Raw genomic sequence first — 24,846 nt, forward strand, 5'->3', positions numbered from 1 at the left:
TGACCTCCTCAGTATTCTCTGAGTTTCCTGGACAGGTTTTGCAGTGCTTACTGAGTTCTGCCTTCTCCGTGCTGCTCAGCTACTGAAAGAAAATCAAATAGCTGTGATTTATTTATTAGTACATTTTTGCTACATTTTTCACAGATTCTGAATGGAGTTCAGAATCACTGGTCATTCAGGCTATCAGATTATCATACATGTATAAGGCATAGAATAACTAAACTCTGTTTTCTTTCTGCCTCCAACTCCATGGATTTCGATTTCCATCTTCTAATGGCTGGAACAGCCACATTGCAGATATTTCCCTGGCACCCTCACTGTGTGTCCCGCATATGCTAAGGAAATGCCATGTACTTCAGCCATTGCTGGTTAATTGATATAACAAAAGCAGTGATAAATGGAGAACGAAGGCAGTTTGAAACCAAAGCAAAGACTTATCTCATAGAAGCTGCTCTAACTTAGGGAAGAAAGAAGTGCATTAGTAACATAATTTAACTGTACAATATTTCTCCAATTTAAATATGAATATCCTGATATTTGCATACTCATCCTTCCTAAACTGTAGCTGAGATCTGCTTGAGATACAGGATTCTAGTGAATTCTTTGAAAACAAAAAGTATGCAATAATGCATTCACTATTAGCAATGCTTATCTGGAATTATCTTATTTTAAAAAGTGAGGTAATCCTTTTCTCAAGAACATGGATTATGTAGCAGAAATTCATTGAATGATACCATAGATTTCAACAAGAAAAAACTTCTGAACATCTTCCAGTTGGCAGCCTCCGGGATTTGTGAAAAACACACCACCAAGTAACAGAAACCATGGCTCATAAACTTTCAACTCAATTATGATCTCTTAAAAGTGCCCAAGCTTTCTTGCATCTGATGTAACACTGAGTGGCTACTCCAGGTTTATGTTTTCTTCCTACCCTTCTCATGACCACATGCAGCACCAAGTTCCTCCAGCTGTGTTCAGGTCAAATCTGAGTTACCATTGTGAGGTACTACCCTGAGCACATTCAAACACAGGCAGGTTCTTTTATAAGGGACTTGAACACAAGCCCTATGGGGAGAGGCTGAGGGAGCTGGGCTTGTTTAGTCTGGAGAAGAAGAGGCTTAGAGGTGAGCTCAGCACTCTATAGAACTACCTGAAGGGCAGTTCTAGCCAGGTGGGGATTGGGCTCTTCTCCCAGGCATCAGCAATAGGACAAGGGGCCATGGGCTTCAACTCCGCCAGGGGAAATTGAGGCTGGAGATTAGAAAGCAATTCTGTGCAGAGAGAGTGGTCAGGCATTGGAATGGCTGCCCAGGGAGGTGCTGGACTTCACCGGCCCTGGAGGTTTTTAAACTGAGACTGGACATGGCACTTAGTGCCATGATCTAGTAAACGGACTGGAGTTGGACCAAGGGTTGGACTGGATGATCTCTGAGGGCTTTTCCAACCCAGTTGTTTCTGTGATAATTACCATAGACACAAGTGTTTTCAGATGTACCGGGAATACGGCGATGAAGTGTGCATCCATTTGCTCTGTTGTGTTAGGTTACAAAAAGGCTCCTCTACAATCTCTCCCTCTTCCCACACTCGGTGCAGCATCACATGCACAGACATGCAGGAACCCACTTCGCTGGGGAATTCCAATGCCAGTGCAGAACTGCCTGGGAGGGATTTCTTTCAGCCTATGGTAGTGCTCTTAGCCAAGGTATAAATCTCCGAATGAAGGGTTTTAATGGAATTTCTGTTTTCCTTATTCTCCAGGCACTGCAGTCATGGAGCTATTATTTTGATTTTGATTGACTGCTTTATCAAATGAGTCTTGGCTATTCAGCTTCACTTGCCAAACAAAAAGCAGAGCGGTGGTTAGCTGAGCCCCCTGCCCAAGGACTTGGCAAAGCACCAGAACTGCCACAACCAGTCGAAATTCTCATGCATTATTAGGCAAAGCAATAGATGAAAATACAGACAAGAACTTGAAATGGAAATGGTGATTTGACCACAAGATATATTTTCCAGGCATAGAGCACAGGAATCTCAAGGACAAAGCTGTGGGCTCTATCTGACAAAGGTAATTACCCATACCAACTGCGTTCTTTGGAAATGAAGAAGTATGAGGCAATTTTATCACCTAATGGGAAAGGGCATAAAGCCAGAAAGACTCTTTGTGGTTTACCAAGAACATAAATACAATAATTGAATCATCACCTGGCACATGCTCTGCTAAAGTTATCTATATTGTATATTCCCTTAAAAAATACAAGGACACTAAATAAAAAGGAAGAGAGACATAATTAGTCCTCAGAATAAGCCTTCAGCTACAATGTGCTTTTTAATGCCATGAATACCTTTCCTCCTGCTTTCATTTATTTAATTTTATTTAGCCTTTTATTGTAAAAATGACTATAAGCGTTATTAGCAATAATTCTAACATTTTAGGAAGTTACTTTGGTGCATCATATAATTACCTCTAATTTAGGTCTGGGTAAATTTCAGTACATTTCAGAAAGAGAAGGAAATAAGGCTTTATGGAGGTTTAAACACGAGAAGCTAAGGAATATTAACCTTTTTCGCTTGACCCTTTTTTCTCTGGCTTAGTGGAACTCAAACTAGATAATCCATCATTTTTGCACAGAAAGACAGAATTTAGTAAGGTAGTTTTTATTCATTTGCACACAAATACAGGGTTACACAGAACTCCATAGATCCTAAGGGGTCGTGGAGCATTTGCCGTTGGTCAGCGAAGGGCTGGTGCATCACCCAAAGCTGGTTTGCAGTTCTCAGCTATGAAAGTGCATTCAACTGGAATTCAGGTATGGGATGCTCAATAGAAGTTAGCAACCTTTGATTTTGGAGGAAAGCATGTAAGGCAACTGTGAAGCGAGCATCTGAGTAATTCAGTGCAAAAAAATAAAGAGGTAATAAACATAATTAAGGCAAGAAAAAGGAGAGAGAGTTGCATCAACAGTCTTAATGGTTTTTCTTTTAATTTCGGGTTTCAGGGCATTTTAAAGCCAGGCTAGACATCTTAGACCTAGATTTGCAAATGCTGATTTCCAGAAACATACTGGAATTGAGAACACTCTTCAAAGCTTAAAACACAAAAGGTTGGGATACAGGTGGTGTTTGAGAAGGCAAGAAGGCTTTCTGGGGCACAAAACAGATAAAGATTCAAGTAAGGAATACAGGAGTCGTTAGTGATAATGTACTTGACTAATTCACGTGAAGTATGTTTATTAATTACTTAGAGAAAACTGGAGGCGTGGTTAAACTGACCATATACGTATTAGGAAAATCAGTAAACTGTTAAACTGAACAACTCACAATTGCCCATCTGCACTTTGAATGTTTGAATTAGAATTTCTGAAGAAATTATGATTAATCTTAAGAATAATGTGTAGCACTCATCTAGCTTGATCAGCTGAATTCATCTACTTCTAAGCAGCATGCGACTGCCGAAAATCTGCACTGTTTTTTCTCTGAGGTTGAAGCAGGTAGGTCAGGCTCTGCAGTTTTATAGCTGAATATCATCTCCGTCATACTCACTTCATTCTAGAATAAAGACTCCGCTCAGAGCAGCATGTTTGAGCTGCTGCTAAAGTTGCTGCATAGCAAAGAATGACAGTGTTTTCTGGCTGAGAAACAGAGACGGTTTTTTAAAGGTACGTGCCGATACGCTTGGTTATTGCTGAAGGTTTGCCAGTAAGAAGGGTTTCTGCTGAACTCCTGGCACCTGACTCAAATCCAGCATTTCTAGCAATATTTTATCCATGAAGGAAACATAAGAGTAATTAAAATGCACTGTTAAAGAAAATCAGTCCCAGAAAGGAACACGAGCTCTAAAAAGAATGACTTTAAATATTTCTGTAAGAAATTCTTATTTAATATTTTTTCTTTCAGCATTTTGATATTTTGTCTGTCAGTAAGGGAGGGATTTGATTTGAGGTATTGTTTTGCTTCAACCATGATACCATTTAAAATAGTCAAAATATTCCAGACAACTCGTCCTCAATCAGTCTGCTTATTGTTATTATTATTGTTGCTAGTCATTATAAAATTTCATAGCTAACTATAATTGACAATAAGACCTTTAATAGCTAAGTCAATATTTTATGACATTTTAATATGCATGATGTATTAGCATATTAATAATATAGTTGCTCTAAAGTGTGGGCCAGATTCCTGCCTGTTTCATGTTAGTGCGGCTCCCTTGATTAAGCTGAGACTGAGCAACACAGCAGCAAGTCATCCCCTGGTCCATTTGTTGTGTCTTAACACTTTTCTTCAATCAGTTTTATTCCTGCCTGTTCAGTGATTTATTTCTTTAAGGCAAATCCTTCTATGTCACTTAATGGCACCATATTATTTTCTGGAAATGTTGTGTAATTGTTATACGTAGAAATTAAAACCTGTTAGTTCCTCACAACAATTGAGGGACTGCACTGCCTCAGAAAATCTAGAATCGTCATTAGGTTTGTGGTGAAGAAGTGAAGGTCCAGTGGCATTTCATCACACTGTTATCACTGCTTTCCTATGGTTCCCTGTTTCCTGGTACTTTTTTCCTTCTTATTGGTAGTTGCCACAAGGAGATGGAAAAAAACTCTTTTCAAAAGCATTTAGTAGACTCAAACTTTTGCTGAAGTGATGCAGCTGTAGAATAATGCTTCACAGTTGCAGGTGGTTCCAGAGATGAGCAATGCTGGTTTACTATCGCTGCTTCTTGGAATAAGGTATCATCTTTTTTTATTTTATTTAGCATTGATTTTTGACCAAAAAAAAAAAGTGACTGTATAACTTCAACCATTTGTAACTTGCCTTTATAGTTTCTAAGTCCATTGCTAATAGTTGCTAAAACATAAACCATATTTTTCGGTTTTGAACCAATAACAATTCACTGCAATACACAGCACGGTTCATTTACTCAAAGTGGCACAACCGCAAACTACACCCTGACTTGGGGCCTTGTTGGAGACCAGTAAGACTCAATAACACGGTACTGTATCAAAACTGCAGGTTGTTTTCTGGCAGCGTTAGCTCCAGGCTGGTCTCTGGATGCACATGTGGGTGGGAGGATGTTGGCAGCGTACATTCTTTAAAAAGTATTTTTATTACTTTTTCCCTTAAGGATTTGCTGAGGATCTGTGAATAAAACACAATTCTTTTCATTGTCATAAAGCTGACATGACTATAGCAGCTTCCAGTACAAGTCGCTTAAGTGGCTACGGTAATAGTTTATTCTGAGTTATGCGTTTGTTTACTCATATTGATGTGTCACATGTATCTTGATTATGTGTCGCTATGAATACAAAGCTCATTGTGGTCAAAATTAGATATGCAGAACAGTGCCTAAGGACGCGCTGTTTGCATCCAGAGCTTCTGACAAGAGACAAGTGCCCATAATTGCCACTCGAATATTGAAAAGGTGCTATAGTTTCTGCCTAGGATGCCCCTTCTAACTCTTTTCAAGTCTCATCCCATCCCTTCGTTCCCCCTAGTTTACCATCCTCCTTTGTCTCTCCTAGCGCACATCCCATGCTGTCTTACCACTCTTAGGTGATATGTAATTGCATGTAATGAACCCTCATGTGTGACCTACTGCATGTAGTATCTTCTGCACCTTTTAGGGTTTCCTTTTTGGAGTCCATGCAAATGAATAGGAAGTGGTGAAACTAAGGTGGATTTTCCAAAACACAAACATCATGATTAAAGGGAGAATGACATTCAGAGAGATTTATACTAACCAGAAACCCTTGTGTTTCTGGGTTGTTGGGTTTTGGGAGGGTGGCACGAGGAGCGGGGGCTGCCTGTGCTGCTCCCCATTCCCCTCCAGCTCTAACATGAATATGAACTGGTTTCAACATCCTCTGCTTCCTCAAGGACAAAATTACAGCTTGCTTACTGTGGCCCTTGGTTTTCTTTCGCATTGCAGCCGCAGATACTTTTCCTCTCTTATTGTGCATCGCTAAACTTAAACAGAACAGTGTATTTTGATTTTCCCTTATAACCGAGGGTTATGGTAGAAGAGACCCTCTTCACAGCTTTAACTACATTGGAGGGGATGTTTTGCTTTTCCAGTCTAGTTTTGCCTTTCCAGGTCCTTTTGATCTCTCTGTGAGTTCAGACAAAATGATATCATGCTCCTACACCAAACAAAATGTGATAGTTGTGAAAAAAATACAAACATTTCCCAGTTTTGCAAATGGATCTTTCAGCTCACGGCAGATCAGAGGTAATTACAGAGTAACTGTTTGTTAGGCTGCTGAATAACGGTGCAGCTGACTGGTATGAAAAATAACAGAGAGGTTGCATTTGAATGTCAAATTATAGCCTGCCCTCAGATAAGCAACATGGGAATTGATCCCATCGAAATGTGTTGTATCTGTAGGAAAAGAATACGCTAACTTTTAAAAAATACAGTTTGATTATCAAGTTTTATAAAAGAATACTGATACTTTGAAGTTAACAAAGTACCCAGTCTAAGTCCCTGTTTTAATTTAAATCAGATTTACATTTAAAATCTTGAATTATTTTAAATAGAGGAAACAGATAATGTAATATTTAAGGACAAGGAGTCGATTAAACTTCTGGAATAGGAGAAATGTGACTAACTTCAGCAAGAGCTGAATGAAGCCTTGAAGCGAAGGGGTGAACTCCATACCAACACAGGCTGGTTACCTGGCTGTGCTGCTACAGTGCTAAGCAAAGAACTCGGTGCAGGGTTAGGGGCAATGTCACCGATTCAGTTGGACTCAATGATCCAAGGGGTCTTTTGCAACCTAAATGATTCTCTGATTAAGGAAAAAATGATCCATTTGGTCTTTTTGCAGGCATGTTTCATTCTTCTACAAATTTGTAGATGATAGATTAAAAATTCATGTCAGTTCTGGGCTATATAAAACAATTTCTATTTTTTGCATGCACTAATGTGGAGTAAAAAATGAACCAAACCAAAACCAGAAGATGAAAGTGAGTGAAAACTTTGTGTGAACAGGGCCTGAAGAATATGGCTTTATTTAATTAATGTTTTCTGGCATGGCTTGTGCATCTGTCACAGAAATTTTACTCCTTTTTTCCTTTGCTATTATCAGCAACCTGAAAGTATAGTCTGCCCTTACCTATTGATTTAAGGTAGGTGTGTGGCCTATCTTAGTCACTGATTTACAGACAGAGTTGGTGAACTTTGGAAACCTCAACTACAAATTCAGCTTTGAAGTGAAGGGCTAGAAAATGTAGTCTGTCCTCAGGCTCCCCTTCTTGTCCTTTCCAGGCTACGCAGTTGAAATAGAGTCCTCACGCCCCAGCTGGTCAGCAGGTACGTATGGTTCTTCTGCCTTTGTCCATGCCCGTGGAAACGTGTTGTGCAAGACCCTGACGCTTCTTTCATGGCAATGAGATGTAGAAAAATGGACAAAAATTAAGGAGGTGGAAGATATTGAGCAAGTCTGACACTCTATCAGTGAGGAAGTAAAAATAGAATGTAACATAGTCTTGTTCTTGACTTGTTCACCTTTCTTCTGGAGACCATAATAAAATAAACAGAGTGTTCTACTGAAAGGCGACAAAACTTTTCAACTCCATTATTATTTTTCTCCCAAAGAATGACTTAAGGAACAAACCCAAGAAATATGTTTCACATCTTTTTCTTTCTGCCTCCCTCCCACGCACATGCACACGCAGAGGCTCCCACAATCTGTGCTCCTCTAATATGTCCCAGCATGCTGAAGTAAATATAAATGGAACATTAATTTTGAAGCAGTGTTTGTTTCTTGTCTTAGCAACTCGTACAGAAGCGTTTCTGCTGTGCACTGACACCTCTCCATCATATCCCACAACTCTTAGTATTTTCTCATCCTTTAAAAATCCAAGGGGTTCAGGGAGGATCTAAACCTTCAGGATGACCATTCCTAGTTGGTTGTTTGGTTTTGGTTTTGTTTCTTTTAATTTGGTTACTTGAATTTTGTCTTAATTCAGAAATAGCATATGTTCTGTTGTTTTTAACAGAAATATTGCCAATTACTGATGTCTTTTCCCGACAAATTCCAAGTGAGTTTCAGGTGCTCAGTCTGTCTTGAATCACATCATTACATAACGGACAACTGAACACAGTATTTGCGAGCTAAACTTCAATATGAATCAAATTCCAGTTTCACGATAGCATCTCTTTTTCTCAGGATTCTTGGTGTTAGGTTTGTCAGTTTTACACGTAGCAACCTAAAAGGTTTTAAATGTAAGGGATGTAAAGCAAGTGCTGTTGATTTTATTAGGTCGGCGATTCAGTTTTTATTTTGGTTTCCTTGTTAGAACTAAGATTTCCTTTACTTCTGATTTAAAATATTATTACAGTACAAATGTCACTGAATGAGAGAAGCATGAAATAGCCATTTCCAAGCCATGTGGTGATGGCAACAATAATAAAAATTGTGTTATTTTCTAGGAGTCTCTTTTAAATTCAGGTTAATTAATTTTAGTTAAAATGCAAGACAGCTTATGACTTTTTAAAGAGAACCTTGCAGTGATTTTTGGATGATTTAGTTAAATAAAGGAAAACTGGATTAAACTGTACTTCTTTGGGTTAAGCAAATGAACAACTTCATTCTGTGCAACCAGTAATTCTCTCCCTCAAAGATATCTGCTCTTTGAGACCACTTGTACGTTTCTCTATCAAGGAAAGACAGTGGAGAAGTGTTTCAAGCGTGTTTATGAAGTGTTTAAGTGGTTCTGGGAGTGGAATGGCTGCATTATATTCTGTTAGTTATGGCACAAGACCAAAAATGTCATTGATAAGCTCCAGTTACCCCTAATATGACTTGCTGCATGCATTAACAATGGTAGCAATGCGGAATGCTTCACATTACAAATTTCCAGTGATACACACACATCTCGGATGTGAAGGGTTTTTCCAGGAAAGAAGAAATGTGTTGATCACAATAAGAAACACTGTCTGTAGCCCCTGAAAGTTCAGCTTTGGAGACACTAATTGGCTTGATAATGGTTTATTATTATCATTATTGTTGTTGTTGTTGTTGTTGTTGTTGTTATTATTATTATTATTATTATTATTATTATTTCTTCTGCCTCTTCATTTTTGTATCACACTCTGCAGCCTTCTCTTTTAATCCTGAATTAGTGTAAATGTATATGTTAATCATAGATGGGTAACAGCAAGGTGTGTATTTCACACATTTGATGTTCCAATAGAATCTTGAGAACTGAGGACAAAACATAAGAGCTATATACGTGCTTCTCATTTCTGTAAACCTTTCCATAGGTATTTCTAAACTCAGGTAGACTTTCTATTATTTTGGAAAATTTATTTATTACCACTAGTAAATTGCACTACTTTGAGTCATCCTGTCCTTGTATCTGTCTAGATGTTCCTTTCTTTGTGTGTGTTGTGCTCATCTGCTACAGGTTACTGGATCTTAGAACTGTGGGCAGTAACTGAGATTGCAGCAGAGACATGAAAGTGCTGCACTCCTAGGAAATGATGTACACAATTTGCATAGGAGTTCCTTACAGTTACATGCTGTGCTGCAGCAGTGGTGTCTGCAGATGACCAAGTGGATGTAGTTGAAATTAAACACTAAGTCCTGTGCAGATTACTGCGCAAAGAGTTCTGGTAAACTAGACTAAATTGTCTCTTTTTATTTTTTAATCTTGCCCCTCAATGTGCTAGGTTTTCAAACCAAGCCTTTGCTTCTGAAGTGACAGTCCTAAACTGTGCATTGCAATAATTATAGGTAATGAAGCTTCTACAAATTCAGTTAGTTCCTCAGAGAGAGTGTCTCTAACTTTACACTCTCTCACAGAATCACAGAATGCTGGCTCATGGTCACCCTGCTGTCCCCAGGACCCCCAGGTCCCTTTCGCCTATGCTGCTCTCTAATAGATTATTTCCCAACTTATACTGGAACCTGCCTTACTCAAGTGAAGATATATCACGTCTACCTCTCTTGTCATGTGTTTGCATAAAATAATGGTTGGAACTTAATCAGTTTTACTGTATCTACCTGCTACATGCAGGAAGACTCAGTCTCCCTTAGTTCTATGTGACTGGGTGGTTCATTTTGGGGGGGTGAGAGGAGGAGGGATGTGAAATCTAGTAATTAAACCCCAGTTTTGTCAGTAGTTTAGAGCAAACTGACTGACCGTTCATACAACTGCAGGAAAGTTCTAAGCAATGAATACGGATCAGGATGAAGGCCAATTGTACGAAGGAGAGTCACCCATGCAAACGCACTGGTCTGTGCGCTGGGGATCAGAGTGGATCCACTGCAGTCATTTTCTGCTTTTTGTTGAAGGACACTGGGGGTTGCTGACAGCCCTGGATTTGGGAGGGATGTCCTCCGCGTACGTGTCTTACCCCTGGAGTCTGCAGGCATTGGAAGTATGAAAATGGGCAGATTAAATTATGTCATCTGGATGGTGTTTCCACCCCTGAGTAAAATCTCACTTTGCTTAGGAAGAACTCATTAAGTAGTTTGAATAGGTCTGCTTAGGGTGATTCTTCTTTACAGGGAAAACACTGAGCATAAAGTGGAACCTCACTGAAAGTTTTGCAATGACAAAACAATGCGGAGTATTCAGTGGTAGATAAAATTCCCTCTCCAGCTCTCCTCTCCCTACCTCAACAATGAATTTCATCATGGTCACAAGAACCCTAACAGGAGGTGGATGTCCCCTTCTTTGGAGGTTTCAAGCCAGTTGAGTCTCAAATGTGTTTAGTAAATTAATTTTTTAAAATTAATTCTCATCAAGTTTCTAATTATAATATCTTTAAATTTAATGTTTGTATTGCTGATGAAAGACAAACATTTGGGGGGCAGTCACAAGGGACATGAATAATTTCCTTAGAAGCTTATCTAATTAATTACATTTCTGTGTAATGTCTTTAAAATTTGAACTGCCACCATTTCATTAATTTAGATAAAAGTAAATCTTTAGTGTTTAAATATGACACTAGTGCTGAGAATTCTGATAAGCTCAAGATTCATTGTCTATATTCTTATCAAGTTAAGGTAAAAGAATGTGTTTAAAATGTTGAGGATTCATTATTTGCATATTAAATTTTATTTGATTTCAAATACATTATTGTTTCATGGCATAAGTGTTCACCTCTAGTAGTAAATAAGATCATAGGATGCAAAGTGGACATAAATATTACTCTTACAATAATTTGGTGGCGATTTCTTTTTCTTCTGTAACATGTTTCTTTCTGAACTAAAACTTCTGATTCCTTCAAATGGGAAACATTTAAATCTGATGTCTTGTAAGTTCTCACAACAACTATAGGTTGGTAGCCTGGTTTATGGCAGCAGCTTTGTGCCTGCAGTAATAATGTAGGCAAAGCCATGTAGTTCAAGACAAGTCAGGCCCATGCGCAGTTTTTCAAATTGTTGATGATATAAACAAGCTAAAATACTGTGGTTGTGAAATACTAAGAGATAGATATTGAAACTAGTACTGAGTTACTTGCTGGGTGTAAACAGTGTTTTAAAAATCTTCATATTAGCTGCTCTCGTCAGTTTAAAGTGAACTCGTGTTTTTGCTCTTTGGGGAAAAACAATCTAGAATATATATAAATAGTCTATTAAAATAAATTAGCTATACTGAGTTGAAGGAAAGACACTAGAAACTGACAGTGAAATCTCTTCGAGGTACAATGTGAACTGTTGATTTAGCTTTTCTTTCCTTACAGCTTAACGAGGTTATCCTACTTCTTATAGTGATGAACACTTTTATGCAAAATAGATCTCTATTATAAATAATGAGGTGAAGAAAGAAGTCCACGGGTCATATTTCTGGTCAGTGGTAGATGAATCAAAGTGCTTTAATAGTCCTAAGTACTATCTAGTTTTGCCTGTGTAAATCTACCATCTATCTTGTGGGTCTCCACATTAATTGTATTTGTAATGAAGAAATAATAGATGTGCAGTCAGAACAACTAATAGAGTAAAATGCTCTTTGCTCTGTGAAAGATAAACAAAGAAATAAATCTATGTTGTTTACAGCCTTCCCTTTTCCATGTGTAAATGGACTTTATCAATAAAACAATACAAACTTCATCAAAGAAAAATCTTACCAATTTAGTCCAAGAAAGGTCTTCATTGAGCTAATCTCCAACAAATGCTGTTTGCAAGGGGGATCTGTTTGTTCTTTTCAACCATAAAATACTGACCATCCTTCTTTATCTCATGCTCCAACTCCCATGATCCATTACAGATAAGACAATGCAATTAGGCAAGAACAGAAGACCGGAAGATTATGGTTACTAAGTAAGCATTTATATTTCAGTCCCAAATTAAATATGTTGACCTTTTATGCTTTGATTTCTTTTCTTAGGGAACCACAGTCAAGTGTCCCGAGTGCCTGTTGCTATCAAAGTTCTTGATGTAAACGACAATGCTCCCGAGTTTGCATCAGAGCACGAAGCGTTTTTATGTGAGAATGGGAAGCCTGGACAAGTAAGTATCTCCGTGTTTTCACATTGTGTGCTGCCATGTGTGACAAGGGGGTGCAGTTTCTTCCTGTGACCTTATCTTTGTTCCCAAAGTGCATTCATAATAACAACTCTTAACATTCATTTAAGATAAACCTATAATTGTATTTCGTGGTACATCCCTATATATGGGCGTACATGTTTTTTTAAAGTTTAGGTTTTAAATTAAAGGTAGGTATCTTTGCACCATATCCAGAAAAAATGCTGAATGTCTCTATGTTCCCACTGTTTCCACTCTGGTGGAGCTCATCACTTCCTTGGTTCATATTCATTAATAGGATAAAGTATAATCCAACCTGAATTCCAGTTCAGTTATTGGAATATTGCAACTGGTCCAGGTCACTTTTCTATGACAATTGGGGAAAAAACAAGAAAGCAAATCAGAACTTGTTGGAAAGTCAAGAAAACTGTAACTGTGTTTAAAGTATCTAAAGAGGGAAGTGGTGTTGAGGGAATGGGGATATTTCCTTCTTGATTTAATGAAATAAAAGGGTTGGCAATTTACACAACACAAGATGAAGTAAACACAGCAAGATATCAGAAGCAAGATTTAACCTGTATAGCCCTTTCCCAAGAAAAGGCAACAGATTTCTTAAAAGGCATCTCGTTTGAAAGACAAATGTACAGAAATAGGGAAAAAAAAATCTCAAATGCCACAAATGAGAAGGTGAAGATTCAAGAAAATGTACAGACTTCCAGAAAGTAGTGCAGTGTGAATGAGATTTCTCATTTGTCCAGCTTTAGAAACACTGTGTGTTACAACAATTCACTGTTTTTAAACTAATTTATTTCTAGATTGTGACATTTTGTTTAAATAAACAGCAGCTGATAGCATGACACTAGTCTTGTTAATCCAACTATTCCTGTGTCTCATGTGGGTGTTAGGCATTAAATTCACTATTCTCCAAAGAAGGTTACCTGACAAGAGAGCTAGAAATTATTTTCTTTTAGTAGTGTTAAATGACAACCTCTGTAGTAGTAGATGACAACCTACCTTTGCCAAGCCTGGATTGTTACAGAGGATGATTTGACTTCTAGCACCTCTTTTTGTTTATTAAAAAGGTGTCAAAATGTGTCATTTAAGAAGTGAGAAATCTCTTTAACCACTGAAAAGCAGAAATGTACACTTATGGGCAGACAGTTATGTTACTGTTGGTATTTAAGTTCTTCTAGCTCAGAGTGGATTTCTGTTTAGCTCACACACAGAATCATCCATCCGTCTTATGTCCTCATAAAAACCAATGAGGTTGGTCAAGCACAACTTCCCCTTGGTGAAGCCATGTTGACTGCCCCTAATGACCCTCTTATCCCTGATACGCCTTGAAATGGCACCAAGGAGAAGTCGTTCCATCAGTTTCCCAGGGCTGGAGGTGAGGCTGATCGGTCTGGAGTTACCCGGGTCCTCCTTCTTGCCCTTTTTGAAGACTGGAGTGACATTTGCTTTCCTCCAGCCCTGACACCTCTCCCGTTTCCCAAGACTTGGCAAAGATGATGGAGAGTGTCCCAGCAATGACCTCAGCCAGTTCCCTCAGCACTCACGGGTGCATCCCATCCGGACCCATGGATTTATGGATGTCCAGATCACCTAACTGCTCCCTGCAACCTCTGACAACAGCCTGATATTCTCCCCAAGTGGCCAGCCCCTCCTTCCATGATCTAGAAACTCTCCTCTTCCACTCACAGTGGATTTCAGATTCTGAGTAGTTATGTCTTCTGAGATGTATTAAACTCTAATGAGCATACGTTGATCCAGGGCTCAGTAAGCTTCCCTGACATCAGAAGGATGTGTTGCACAGTGTTTTCTGAATATATTTAGGTATTCCTATCAAATCTCCTGTGGTTTAAGAGATGGTGAAAAATGTTCACATTTCATTTTGGAATAAAACAATAACTGAGATGATTAAGAGTCAGCTGGTAAAAGAGGCTTTTGTTGAAGCACTTAGAGAAAACTTCCATTAAACCATGATGTTTTTCAACTTACCATCTACAGTCCTGATCTGATGGCAGATGTCACTCTTGAGCATGAATCCTTTTGTGAACTTTACAGATGGTTATTAAATATTTGGCTGCCAGCATGGATGAGGTGGCACTGATCCTGCCATTTATTCTGTGGTTTAAACAAATAACGTTATTGGAACAGTAACCAATCCTAAATAATCACTAAGGTTAGGTTCTAAATTTAAGTCGTCATTCAAAAATTATCAGCTCCTGTACAGATTTTAGTATCTACAGCACCTGTTTGTTTTCCCTTATGCTGGTTATTCTACATTCACATTTTGGAAGAAATCACATTCATCAGTTAAGATGCAGAATTCAAAATATTAAACATGTGAGCTATGAAATAGCTAATATGAGAAAGACATGACTCTCTTACATAGCAGCAAAAGCCTAATTGGGATAGTTCTCCAAAGTTTAAATTGGAATGTTACATGTGCAGGAAAGACACAATCGTGTTAAGGTATTCTAATCTATTTACAGTTGCAGCTCAACTTAAATCTAAGTTTAAATCAAATTTGAATTACCATAAGGGAGATTACATTTGAACCTTTTATAAAAGCTTATTTGCAGCCCCTAAATATATTGAACCATCTATGCCAGTTCAGTTTCTAAGTGTTCTATTTTGGGTTCTGATATAATTGCAAGTGGCAAGTGCAGCTGCTGGTGATGTGACAGGATGTATTAAAAACTGTTGATGTATAACATTGCCAGATGCATTTTCTTTGCTTTAACCTACCTCTAACCATAGAGGTGCTACAGCTACTAGGAGAGGAAAGAGAGGAGGAAGCAGCGTATTTTTCTGTGCACATATTTACATGCTCCTTCCACATTTTTACACGCAACAGAAAGCGACCAGAAACATTTTTTTTCATCAGTTTGTTGATTTTTTGGTGTATTTTTTTGTTGTTTGTTTGGAGTTTTTTTTGGGGGAGCAGGAAGATTTGAATGTACTTTTACAGTAGCACTAGGAAAAACAAAAACCATCTCATGCCTTTTGCTATTATTCCCTTTTTGCGTAATTCCACTTAGTAAAGCCAGAACATTGATGGTTTTGCTGGCTCTGGCCCTACAGCTGATTGTTCTGCAGCCCCGCTATTAGACATTACTGTCCTACACTCCTAGACCAGAACAGCTGTGTTGTTGAGTAAGAAAAGCGCCTCGCTCACTGTTCCCAGTCCACACGCAGACTGGGTGACTTCAGTGAAGTGCTGTTTGCTCCAAACAAAGCTACCAAATTTCCAAACACTTAAGTAGTGCAGGTGGTGATGTATCAGCGCTCAAGTCAATGTTTAAACTAGAGCAATATAAAACCGAGTACAATGTTTCATCAGTCTCTGGCAATTTGACTCTGTTTTATTCAGTTGTCTTAATAAAATTGGCTTTTTCTAATGGAAGGAATCTTCAGATGGATCTTGATCTCTCTGAAGAGTCAAAGCTCCTTCACATGGCAATATGCAGTTCTAGCAGTAAAGGTCTGGCTCCAGCTGAAAAGGCAACGTTAGAATTGTTAGCTGGGTCTCCAGCTGATGGTCTTGTGAGTCTACAAGGCCATTCAGAAATAACCATCAACACCAATGTAACCACACAAGTTTTATCAGAGTTGGAAGAACAGTTTTAATAAAATTAGGGAACAGTTGACTAATGACAAGGAGCCATTCTGGGTCAGGTTCAGTTGGATTGCAGGTAAAGACTTTCAAACAGTATCATATGTTAAACTCGCACATAGATAGATATAATACATTGATAAGAACTTTGTTTTTCCATTGATCCTTCTCCATCATTCATCATGATTATATTGGTCATATTTTATAAATACTATTTCAGCCATATGTGGTTTTGTAGAAATGCAATACAAACCTGCAGACTATAACACCGACCTGTCCTAGGAGTTCATTTAACTACTTATTTCAAACCAGAGCTGCCTGTTAAGCAAAATATGCTGACTTGATGTGTTCCTACTACATGTATGTACAGAATCAAATATATGCATGAATTTTTAATACAATATCAAAGCTGAAATTTTAGATGGCAGAATTTCAGAATTTTCAAGACTGAACAGCCAAAGGCTTATTAACTTTCACTGTAGTGCTGATAGTGAAACAAATCGGTTTTTGATTTCTTTATTATTAGTATTGACCAAGTTTGTTATATGCAACACCTTTGTTACGCATGTTATTACTGGGAAAGAAGAAACATGTGTAGCGATGGGTGAGGCAGCTCAGCCCTGGAAGATTCTCTACCATGTTATGAACCACAAATGAAGAGTTGGAGAATTACTTGAGTAGTGTTCCATTACATGATCACACAACACCGAGCAATAGAGTACGCCTATCAGCTCACTAATAAAGATGTGGTAATGAGAATTACTGGACGTTTTTCACCCCTATGGAGTAAACGATACAGCTTTGTGTCACTGTATATATGTTGGGTTTTTTTAAGAGCTTATTTTAATGCAAACGCACAAAGAAATAAGGTTGCTATGGGAACACTAACTCTTAATTCCTTGATGTGTGCATGTAACACAACAAATGTAGTATTCCACTAACCCTCTCTTTTGCATATAATTTTTGCTGCATTTTCAGAGAAAGAATTATTTGGTAAACAATGAAGGGAATGGATGGAAAGAACTGAAATATAAGAGAGGATTCTATAAGATATAAAGAGGTATCTATACTTCCTGGAAAGAAAAAAAAACACAGCAACCATGAATATGCCTAGTTTTTTTCTTTAATTTTTCCAATCTAGGTGATACTCTAAGCTTATTTCATAAAATTTCCGTGAGCTGAAAGCCCATATCAGGAGTGCTCTTGGCTGCCGGCTTTCAGGTGTATTAATTGAAACACTGGAGACAATGAAGTGATTTTTTACAGTCAGGTTCTTACATAATGCTGCAAAGAATTAATAGTTATGTAGCCAGTAGAGATAAAATTGCATAACCATCTGATAAACTGTTCCTCCTATGTGCATTGGACCTTCTAGACTTTGCTCTACCATTATCCTTTTTCCTGTTGCTTTTCCATTCTAGCAGTGTTTGGAAAATGGGACAATCATAAAATATATCTGTCTAAAGATTGTTTGGGATTCCATTCTGAATTACACTTACCTGTGACACAGAATGAGTGGTGCCTAGTCCAGCCCCGCACCTTCTTTAAACTAAAGCTATGTTAGGCCTTTTTTTGGCCATCTCTTCTAATACATGTGTTTGAAAACATGCCAAAGTTTCCACCTTGGCAGTTGCGATTATTAAAAACAAAATCGATTTATACAGTTTTTAAACAATTTAAACTTTCTCCAGTAGAGATTTTTTTTTTTTTAACCAAATCTGATTATTTTAAAATAATATTTTCTCCTTTTATATTTCTCTGCAACTTTGTACGATTTGAAGGTGATCAACTGCAGTATCTTTCTGAGTAAGGCTGGAGGTAAAAGAGGTAAATGGAGGTAAATACACTGCAGATACTGTGGCTGGTCATATAAATCATATGAGGTACTTCATACAAAGTTATTTTATTATTCACATTTATTCTGGTTATCCAAACACTTTCTCCTCTCCTAACCTTACTGTTCATGAGCACATGTCTGATAGAATGGGATGGTATTTTCAATACTGTATGTTTATCAGGAGTGTGAATACGTAATGAGAGTGTTTTCTCTTGTAGGTAATTCAGATTGTCAGTGCCATTGACAAAGACGATCCTAAAAATGGCCATTATTTCCTGTACAGTCTTCTTCCTGAAATGGTCAACAATCCAAATTTCACCATCAAGAAAAATGAAGGTAAATATAAAATATATGTAATGTGTATCTGAACAAGTTTGTTTTGAATTGCTTTGTTGACTTCTGGTTACTTTACCAGTTTGTCTCTTGGGCAATTACAGTGTAGGCCATGTGTTTAACTATACCTTTATTATATCTCTTAAGCTATTTCCAATATCTTTATAGTAGATAAGAAACTAAAATGAATACTAAATTTAGATCCACTGGCTTAAATAAAATTAAAAATTTACTGGTTGGGGTTTTTTTTGTTTATTGGGGGGAGGGTTAATTAATTTGGCATATCCAGAGAGATGCTCTAAGATGAAAATCTGAAACTATGTTGGTAAATAAATGTCGATCCTACGTCAACTGGATGTAGATGGGAGCATAAAATTTAGTATCTACTAAATCCCCCAAAGGAAACACCTTTTAAGCTTGTTTGTTGTGCGTATGGATGTTCCAGAGTATTTCAGTTGGGCACTTTTACTAGAAAGATAAATCCTCTAGGTCAGCAAAACCCAGAAGGGCACTTTGCACCGCTGTGCTTTCCAGCCCTTCTGGAAGGGCACAGTGTCATTTCGTAGTAGTAGAGAAGTGGAATTTCATGCATGATAGAAAAAAAGACCCATTTAATATTGCTGAGTAATAAATTTACACTGATCCTTTTCTTTGGCAAAGAGGTTTATTTGAAGGTCATTGTGAGAAAGAGCTGGGAATGATCACAAGAATGCTATAAATAGTGCTTTATGTATTTGTACTTACTTGAATATTCAGGAAAGTTTTTCCATTTTGGCTTTTATTTTTAATAAAACACTACCCTGTCAGGAATTTTAGTCAAATACAGTCTCTTCTTTCTCTTATTTGAAATAATGATGAGGGAAATCCCTATTTAGTCCTCTACTAATAGGCAGATGTATGTGTGAAGTGTAAGTACATGAGTGTAAAATACAGGACAATTCAAATAAAGATAAAATGGCGTTTTCATTTTTTATTCTACCTGCTCCAACTAAGAAGAAGGATGCCTCCCTTTTGTTAAATTATACTAGAAACACCTAAATTCTTAAATCTGCTTAAATACATCCTGAATTTTAATTTTCATTAGATAAGGTTTTTTCGTATAGTATCCACGAAGTGCCTCTCTACTTATATTTGTACTTTCATCTAGGAAATAAGTCCCTGTATGTTGTCTGCACTTACAGGAGAAGATAAAACAAACATCTTCAAAATGCATTTCATAATCATCAGTAGTGTAACACAAATTGAATTAAGCATCCTAAATGTGAGGTGGTTTGCTTTGCACAGCATGAAAAGTAAAAAAGGCCTTAGTGTTTCACATTTCGCTTTGTGTTTAAATACTTAGGTTGCATCACTAATTACCCATGTCCTTCCAATCTGTTACCCATTTAAGACCCACTTTTACTCCTAGTGACAGCCAATGGCAAAATGACTCCTGATCTGAGTGGGAGTAGGAACCTTTCAGTTTAACATGGTTCAGAAAAAGGAAGCCCAACTTTGTTACAACATTGCCACTCAGTCTTACACAGTGTTTTAATGCATTTGAATCAGTTAAATGTGTAAATCCTTTTAAAACAGTGAATCGAAATATTTTGAAATTGCAGATCCACTGGAGGAGGCTTTTCTGATTTAATCTTTCAGCATCCAAGAATAAAATTGCAGCGGTGCATGCCAACCTTCTCTATCAAGATTGCTCAGCCAGGGATGCAGTTGATGCTAGAACATGATCTCCCATAGGAAGCAAGTATTCCTGTAAAAGCAAAGTCAGGGTATAATTTAGTTGAGGTGAGACTTCATGTCATTTATACATCATAAATCTTTAAGTCTTTATGTAGCTATGCCACTTAAACAATGAACTTGGCCATGACTTGGTCTTGCATAGATCTAGGTAAGCACGAGTGATTATTCTTGTTCAAAAAAACTCCAGTATTCCTAAAAAACCTGAACTCTCAAGTCAATCTCTCCGTAGTGTTTGGGCTGTCCAGAAGCCTGCTTGGTATCATTTGTTAGAAGCAGTGTAAGAAGACGCCTATAGTAGAGCTGACTCTGATTTCTGGAGAATCGTGTTTCTGAGGATCAGATCAGTGCACGACCTGCTGAGGCCTGGAACAGACAAATGTTTCCTCATACTGGTGTGCAAAGGCCGGGGCATCTTCTGACCATGACCTCGGCCTCGACTTCCTCCCATCTTCTTGGCCCTGCCAAATTCTTCAAGGCAGCAGAGACTGACTTGACGGCTACTGAAGAAATGCTGTCCTCTTACACATATTGTAAATGGATTTCCTTTTCTCAGGAAACTCGATATAAGAGCCCACTCTTTTATTTACTAGAACTATTTTTTGTTCTTTCTTTAAATTATTTTTCATATCTTGCCTTTCTCCAAAGTTCTCTCAAGTGCAGAGATAAACAGAAGTGCTCATCCTCCAGAGCAATGTGAAATGATATTACTTTTGGATTGTTTTTTCTTTACATAACGTTGTGGCATTTGGCAATGGCTGCTCTGCTTCACGCAGTAATGTCGTTCTCTGATTGGGTGGCACTAGTATGCAAACAACACAGTTTGGCATTTGCCATGGGAAGAAAGCTGTGATGTTCTGTTTCTGTCCCTCATACTAACAAATACATAAGATGCATGTATTTTGGAATTTTCTCTTGCTATATGGAACATAAGCATAACCATTAATTAATGTAGTTTGTTGCCTACAAGCTAATTCTATTGTTTGAACTTTCCAGATTGCCCTAAGGCAAGTTCACATGATACTTCTGTAATTAACTGTGCTGCCCAAATATGCTACAAATATTATGATTGGCTATGTGTTATTGCTAAATATGTTTAACTGAGTGACACAACACTGTATCTTCATCAGAATTCACAAAAAACCCACTTCTCCTAAGATTATATTATGCTTTATAGAAATTATCCTGTGATCATAGCGGAATCTGTTCCTTGAAATTATATACTGGTATCCTTCCTTTGTTTTGTCTGTTAAATTTGCATATTTACAATCCCTTCTGTAGACACGATGACCAAAACCGTATGGGCCGTAGTGCCTTTCTGATGTTAAGTAGAGTAAAAATGTAAATTTAGAATGTCATCCTACATTTCACTGAATGGCTGTAGATCATCTCTTAGCAATCTTTATTTTCCATAGCTCCTTACCTGTTCTTTCTGTTCTTTTCTGAGCTCAAATGTTGGTTACCAAGCTAAACTGAGGGAGTGCGGTCTGGATGAGCGGGTAGTGAGGTGAACTGTGAACTGGCTGAAGGGAAGAAGCCAGAGAGTCGTGGTCAATGGGGCAGAGTCCAGTTGAGGCCTGGATCTAGTGCAGTGCCTCAGGGGGCAGTGCTGGGGTCAATATTATTCAATATATTCATCAATGATTTGGACGAGGGAATAGAGTGACTGTCAGCACGTTTGCTGATGACACCAAGCTGGGAGGAGTGGTGACACGCCAGAGGCTGTGCTGCCATCAGAGACCTGGACAGGCTGGGGAGCTGGGCGGGGAAAAATGTAATGAAATCTATTTGATGTTAACGCAGGTGTTGAAACACTACCAACGTGTCGTAGATTCCTTAGCTAAATGGAATTAACTCTTGCAAAAAAAGCTGTAGGACCACAATAGATGACAAAAACTGTAAGAGATTTAGACAACTGATAAGGATTTTGTACTGTCATGGCATCAATAGATTGAAATGAGGCCTCTGGAACTGGAATTAGCATTTGTTGACAGTCTTTTTTCAGGTGAGTGGTCTTCACAAAGCATCGCCTAAAATCTAATGGCAGTACATGGATCGTCTCCTGCATCCCAAACAATGCACTCACAGCAATACCTGTTTTCAGCACTGAATTCCCAATGTTCTTACGGTTTCTTTAGGTTGTTCAAGTGAGAACAGAATTTTGTGATAAAAGCGTTTTCACAGATGTAAACATTTTTCTATGCTGCCACTGCATTTTTTACTTTCAAAAACTAGCAAATACATCTCTGCCATAAAGTAAAGAGACTTAGCTTTTTTCCCAAAAGATGTTTCCATTGCTATTCTATTTTTCTTGTGCCAAATTCTGTTTCCTAATGGAATAAACCCCAAATCAAATGTTCTATGGTGCCTTTGGATGCAGTTAGCTCTTCTTACAGAAGAAATGTTGCATCTCTACTGTATACATGTGATATTACATACCTTATCTAGGGCTGATGCAGTAGAAACTATCACGGGGTTGCTTGGAACATGCGCAGGCCTTCTCTTTGGCCAAAGAGAACCATCTTCATTGCATGCGTTCATATTCCTGCAGAAGTCAAACAGATTTATAAGTCATCAGCCTCCTTTCTCCCCAAAATATGCCATGTCCATCTGGTGAGTTTGAGCTCTGAATTTGAGCCAAACTGCTTTTAGTGAGTGCATAGTGAAGAAGGGTTCTTTTCATTTTAAATGCATTATATATCCTTCCGTAATGAACTGTTCTGTTGGTTCTCTATAACAAACTTAAAATTTATTCTCAGCCATGCTTAGTCTATTATACCTAGGATACCTAAATGGCTCCAAGCATGTTCACGTTTAAATGTCCATTTCTATTGTTCTTTCAATCTAGTGAGTTTAATCTGTCACTTCTGTCCTCATTGTGCTGTCTTGAAAATATAGGCAATGTGTCATATATTTAAAAGGAAAGAGCCTGGTATAATCACTCCAATTACTAACTGACTTGCATGCCTTTGTATACTGTTGCACATCTTATTTTAAAATACTTGCTATTCCTTATCACCTCTTTATCATTAGTAAAAAGGATTTCTAAACTATTTAGAAATAGCTAGAGAAGACAATTACAGGCATTTAGATATCCCAAATAATAAAAACAAATGATCAGCGGTACTTCATTTTTGAAAGTACTTCTGTGTCGCTGTGTTTTTAATGTAATAAAACCTAGATTTCTTCCACATCTTTTTTCCCGATAATATTTTTAGCAGCATCTGTCAAATGCATACCTGGAGGGTGAGGTTTTTGTTCCCACAAGAGTGACTCTCATGTGTTAAGATGAGTGTCTTTCCATGAATCAGTTTCCTTTTGCATTCTGCACTAAGTGTCTCTGCCATTGTCTCAGCTGCCAGCCAAAGCTCCTCCTGTGTTTTTGATTGACTTTTCTTTCCATATATATACCTCAGAGACCTAAGAGGTGGCACTGCTATTTCATTGCCCTCCTTCCACTTTGCCCGACTTCAAAGTTAACCCAGTGACCTCAGATACAAATTGCCTTAGGAAGGACATCATTAAACCCATCATTTATTGATGGATGTACAATGAACATCTAGAATAACAGCACCCATATGGTCTCTTGGATATGAGCAGTAAAACCTCATATATTTTTGCAGTTTCAATGCAATTTTTCAAGAGCCTTGGGAAACATGCCCCAGCTGCCACCTATGCCAGAGAGTGTCTCACAATGGCAATTCTCAAGGGAAAGCACATGCTTATATACTTCTAATGTGCTTAATTAACATCTTCATTTCTTTTATATGTCAATAATTGACTTTCAAAGTACAATTCTAAAACATACCAAATCACATCCTTGTTAGTGATTTTCTTGAAAAGTAAAACAGAGGTGTGTCTTGCATCTGATTTCTATTGTGTTGGTCAATATTAATGGTATGCAATAACATTAAGAAGACTGCTCGAAAGTTGTATAAGAATATGCTGTATAGTCTAAGAAACAGCATTGATCAGTGTCTCTCTTAATGGGCATAGTTTTGTCACCAGAAATCACAGGGAAATCTTGCATAGCAAGGTGCGTTCAGTGTGAAAGAACTGGAGTTAAAAATACATGATTCCAATGTATTAAAACCAACCCAAACTAAGCTACCAGCTGGCACTCCTGTGCCAGGATCTGCCAGCCACAGCCACACGTGTTTCCCAAGAAGTGTTCACAGTCTGAAAAAATATATTATAAATATCATACTATCAATCTTTTCCCAGCATGGCATTAAAACCGGAGCTGTTTAAATAGCAAAGTTCAACATTTTTATAAACTGAGGATTCCAGAACAACCTCAGATTATTGATTTTTCTAGGAATGATGTAGTTAATAATGACATTGTTAATATAAAGTTATTGAAATATTTCCTTTTACTGTGGTTGAAAGATTTTCTTCAATAAGTTATTTTTTTGCTTCTGTTATAAACTTTAAGTTACGGAAGTTAAAACAGGGAAGTATGAAGGTGTTGGTATTTTGCTGAATAAAAGGTCCACATTTTATCAAAACAAATCATGTGACAGTTAAGGGAGCTAAGACCCATGAAACATTTTAGTTCTGTGGATTTAGACTATTCTGACGTGAAATCATATTTTAGAAAGCTCTTAATTATATTTGCATACTTACCTTTCTCAGTTAAAAACAAAATGTGGTTTAGAGACCTAAGCTACCACATTCTACACACGATCTACAAGTTATACTCCACTGCTGGCTCCGAGTCCGTTTCCAAGAATGGCATCTCAGGTGTGTTTTGATCCGTCTGCTGGAAAGTGCATGAGAATTCTCATCCAGCTGTGCGGTGACAAGAGAACACTGTGCTACTGCACCTCCGTCACTGTTGGAGCAGG

At 37.8% G+C, this 24,846-nt stretch overlaps 1 protein-coding gene across 1 annotated transcript in view; it reads left to right on the plus strand.

The window, feature by feature from the left end:
- The window catches only part of CDH8 (cadherin 8), a gene marked incomplete at both ends in the record, with an annotated part of 126,903 nt that overhangs the window by 84,421 nt on the left and 17,636 nt on the right, over positions 1 to 24,846 (plus strand). The window contains 2 exon segments of the mRNA XM_080351891.1: positions 12,337 to 12,458; positions 18,151 to 18,268. Coding sequence (XP_080208017.1) covers positions 12,337 to 12,458; positions 18,151 to 18,268 — 240 coding nt within the window.

This window comes from Nesoenas mayeri (genome assembly GCF_963082525.1).
Source record: "Nesoenas mayeri genome assembly, chromosome: 12".
NCBI classification, from domain to species: domain Eukaryota; kingdom Metazoa; phylum Chordata; class Aves; order Columbiformes; family Columbidae; genus Nesoenas; species Nesoenas mayeri.